This window comes from Myotis brandtii, unplaced genomic scaffold, assembly GCF_000412655.1.
Source record: "Myotis brandtii unplaced genomic scaffold, ASM41265v1 scaffold5376, whole genome shotgun sequence".
In the NCBI taxonomy this organism is placed as follows: domain Eukaryota; kingdom Metazoa; phylum Chordata; class Mammalia; order Chiroptera; family Vespertilionidae; genus Myotis; species Myotis brandtii.
The window spans coordinates 14,017-14,630 of record NW_005369973.1 but is presented as its reverse complement, the minus strand read 5'-3'; the positions used below and the strand labels follow the sequence as shown (position 1 = coordinate 14,630).

The following is a 614-nucleotide window of genomic DNA, read 5'->3' as shown; positions in this document are numbered from 1 at the left end:
CCACAGCAGCTGGGGGCCAAGGGACATTGCTCAGAGGACACCCCACGGGCATGGAACCTTCTCCCTGAATATCCAGGGGGCCCTGCCTGCTGTGCTCACTCACCTGGTTGCGCAGGAAGCCCTGGAGCTCCTCCACTGGGACCCAGGCGTCACCCTCCGGGACCTCCATCTCGTACCACAGGTATGTTTTTTTCTCCCAGTTGTGACCGAAGTTGTCCTTGAAAGTGGTTACATCCATCAGGGGTCTGTGGGCACAGGCAGGAGGAACCCAAGGCATGGGGCTCCTCTGGGGATCACCCCGTTCTCCTGCCCTCTGCACCCACATCCCAGCTAGACCCACAGAGGATGGGCATCAACTCACTTAGCTGGGGCCACCTAACCTCCCACAGACCCCTTCTGGGGCTCCTGGGGAGTCAGTCCAGTCCTTTAGTCAAGATCCCTCCGGGAGCAGTGCAGGGGCTCAGAGCTCTGACGTGGCCTCTCCTGGCATCACCATCCTGCCCTCCTCCCGCTGACCCAGCCCTGCCAGGTGCAGCCCAGTGGCGCTGTTTCCTCTGCTCTTCTGGGTTAACCTGAGCCACATGGTGCATCAGGGGAAAGGGTGGCCCCATCGG

At 61.6% G+C, this 614-nt stretch overlaps 1 protein-coding gene across 1 annotated transcript in view; it reads right to left on the bottom strand.

The window, feature by feature from the left end:
- Positions 1-614, bottom strand: part of LOC106728123 (DNA dC->dU-editing enzyme APOBEC-3G-like) — a gene marked incomplete at its 3' end in the record, with an annotated part of 3,992 nt that overhangs the window by 2,654 nt on the left and 724 nt on the right. The window contains exon 2 of the mRNA XM_014549193.1: positions 104-245. Within this exon, the coding sequence (XP_014404679.1) occupies positions 104-245 (142 nt within the window). The remainder of the gene's footprint in view (positions 1-103; positions 246-614) is intronic.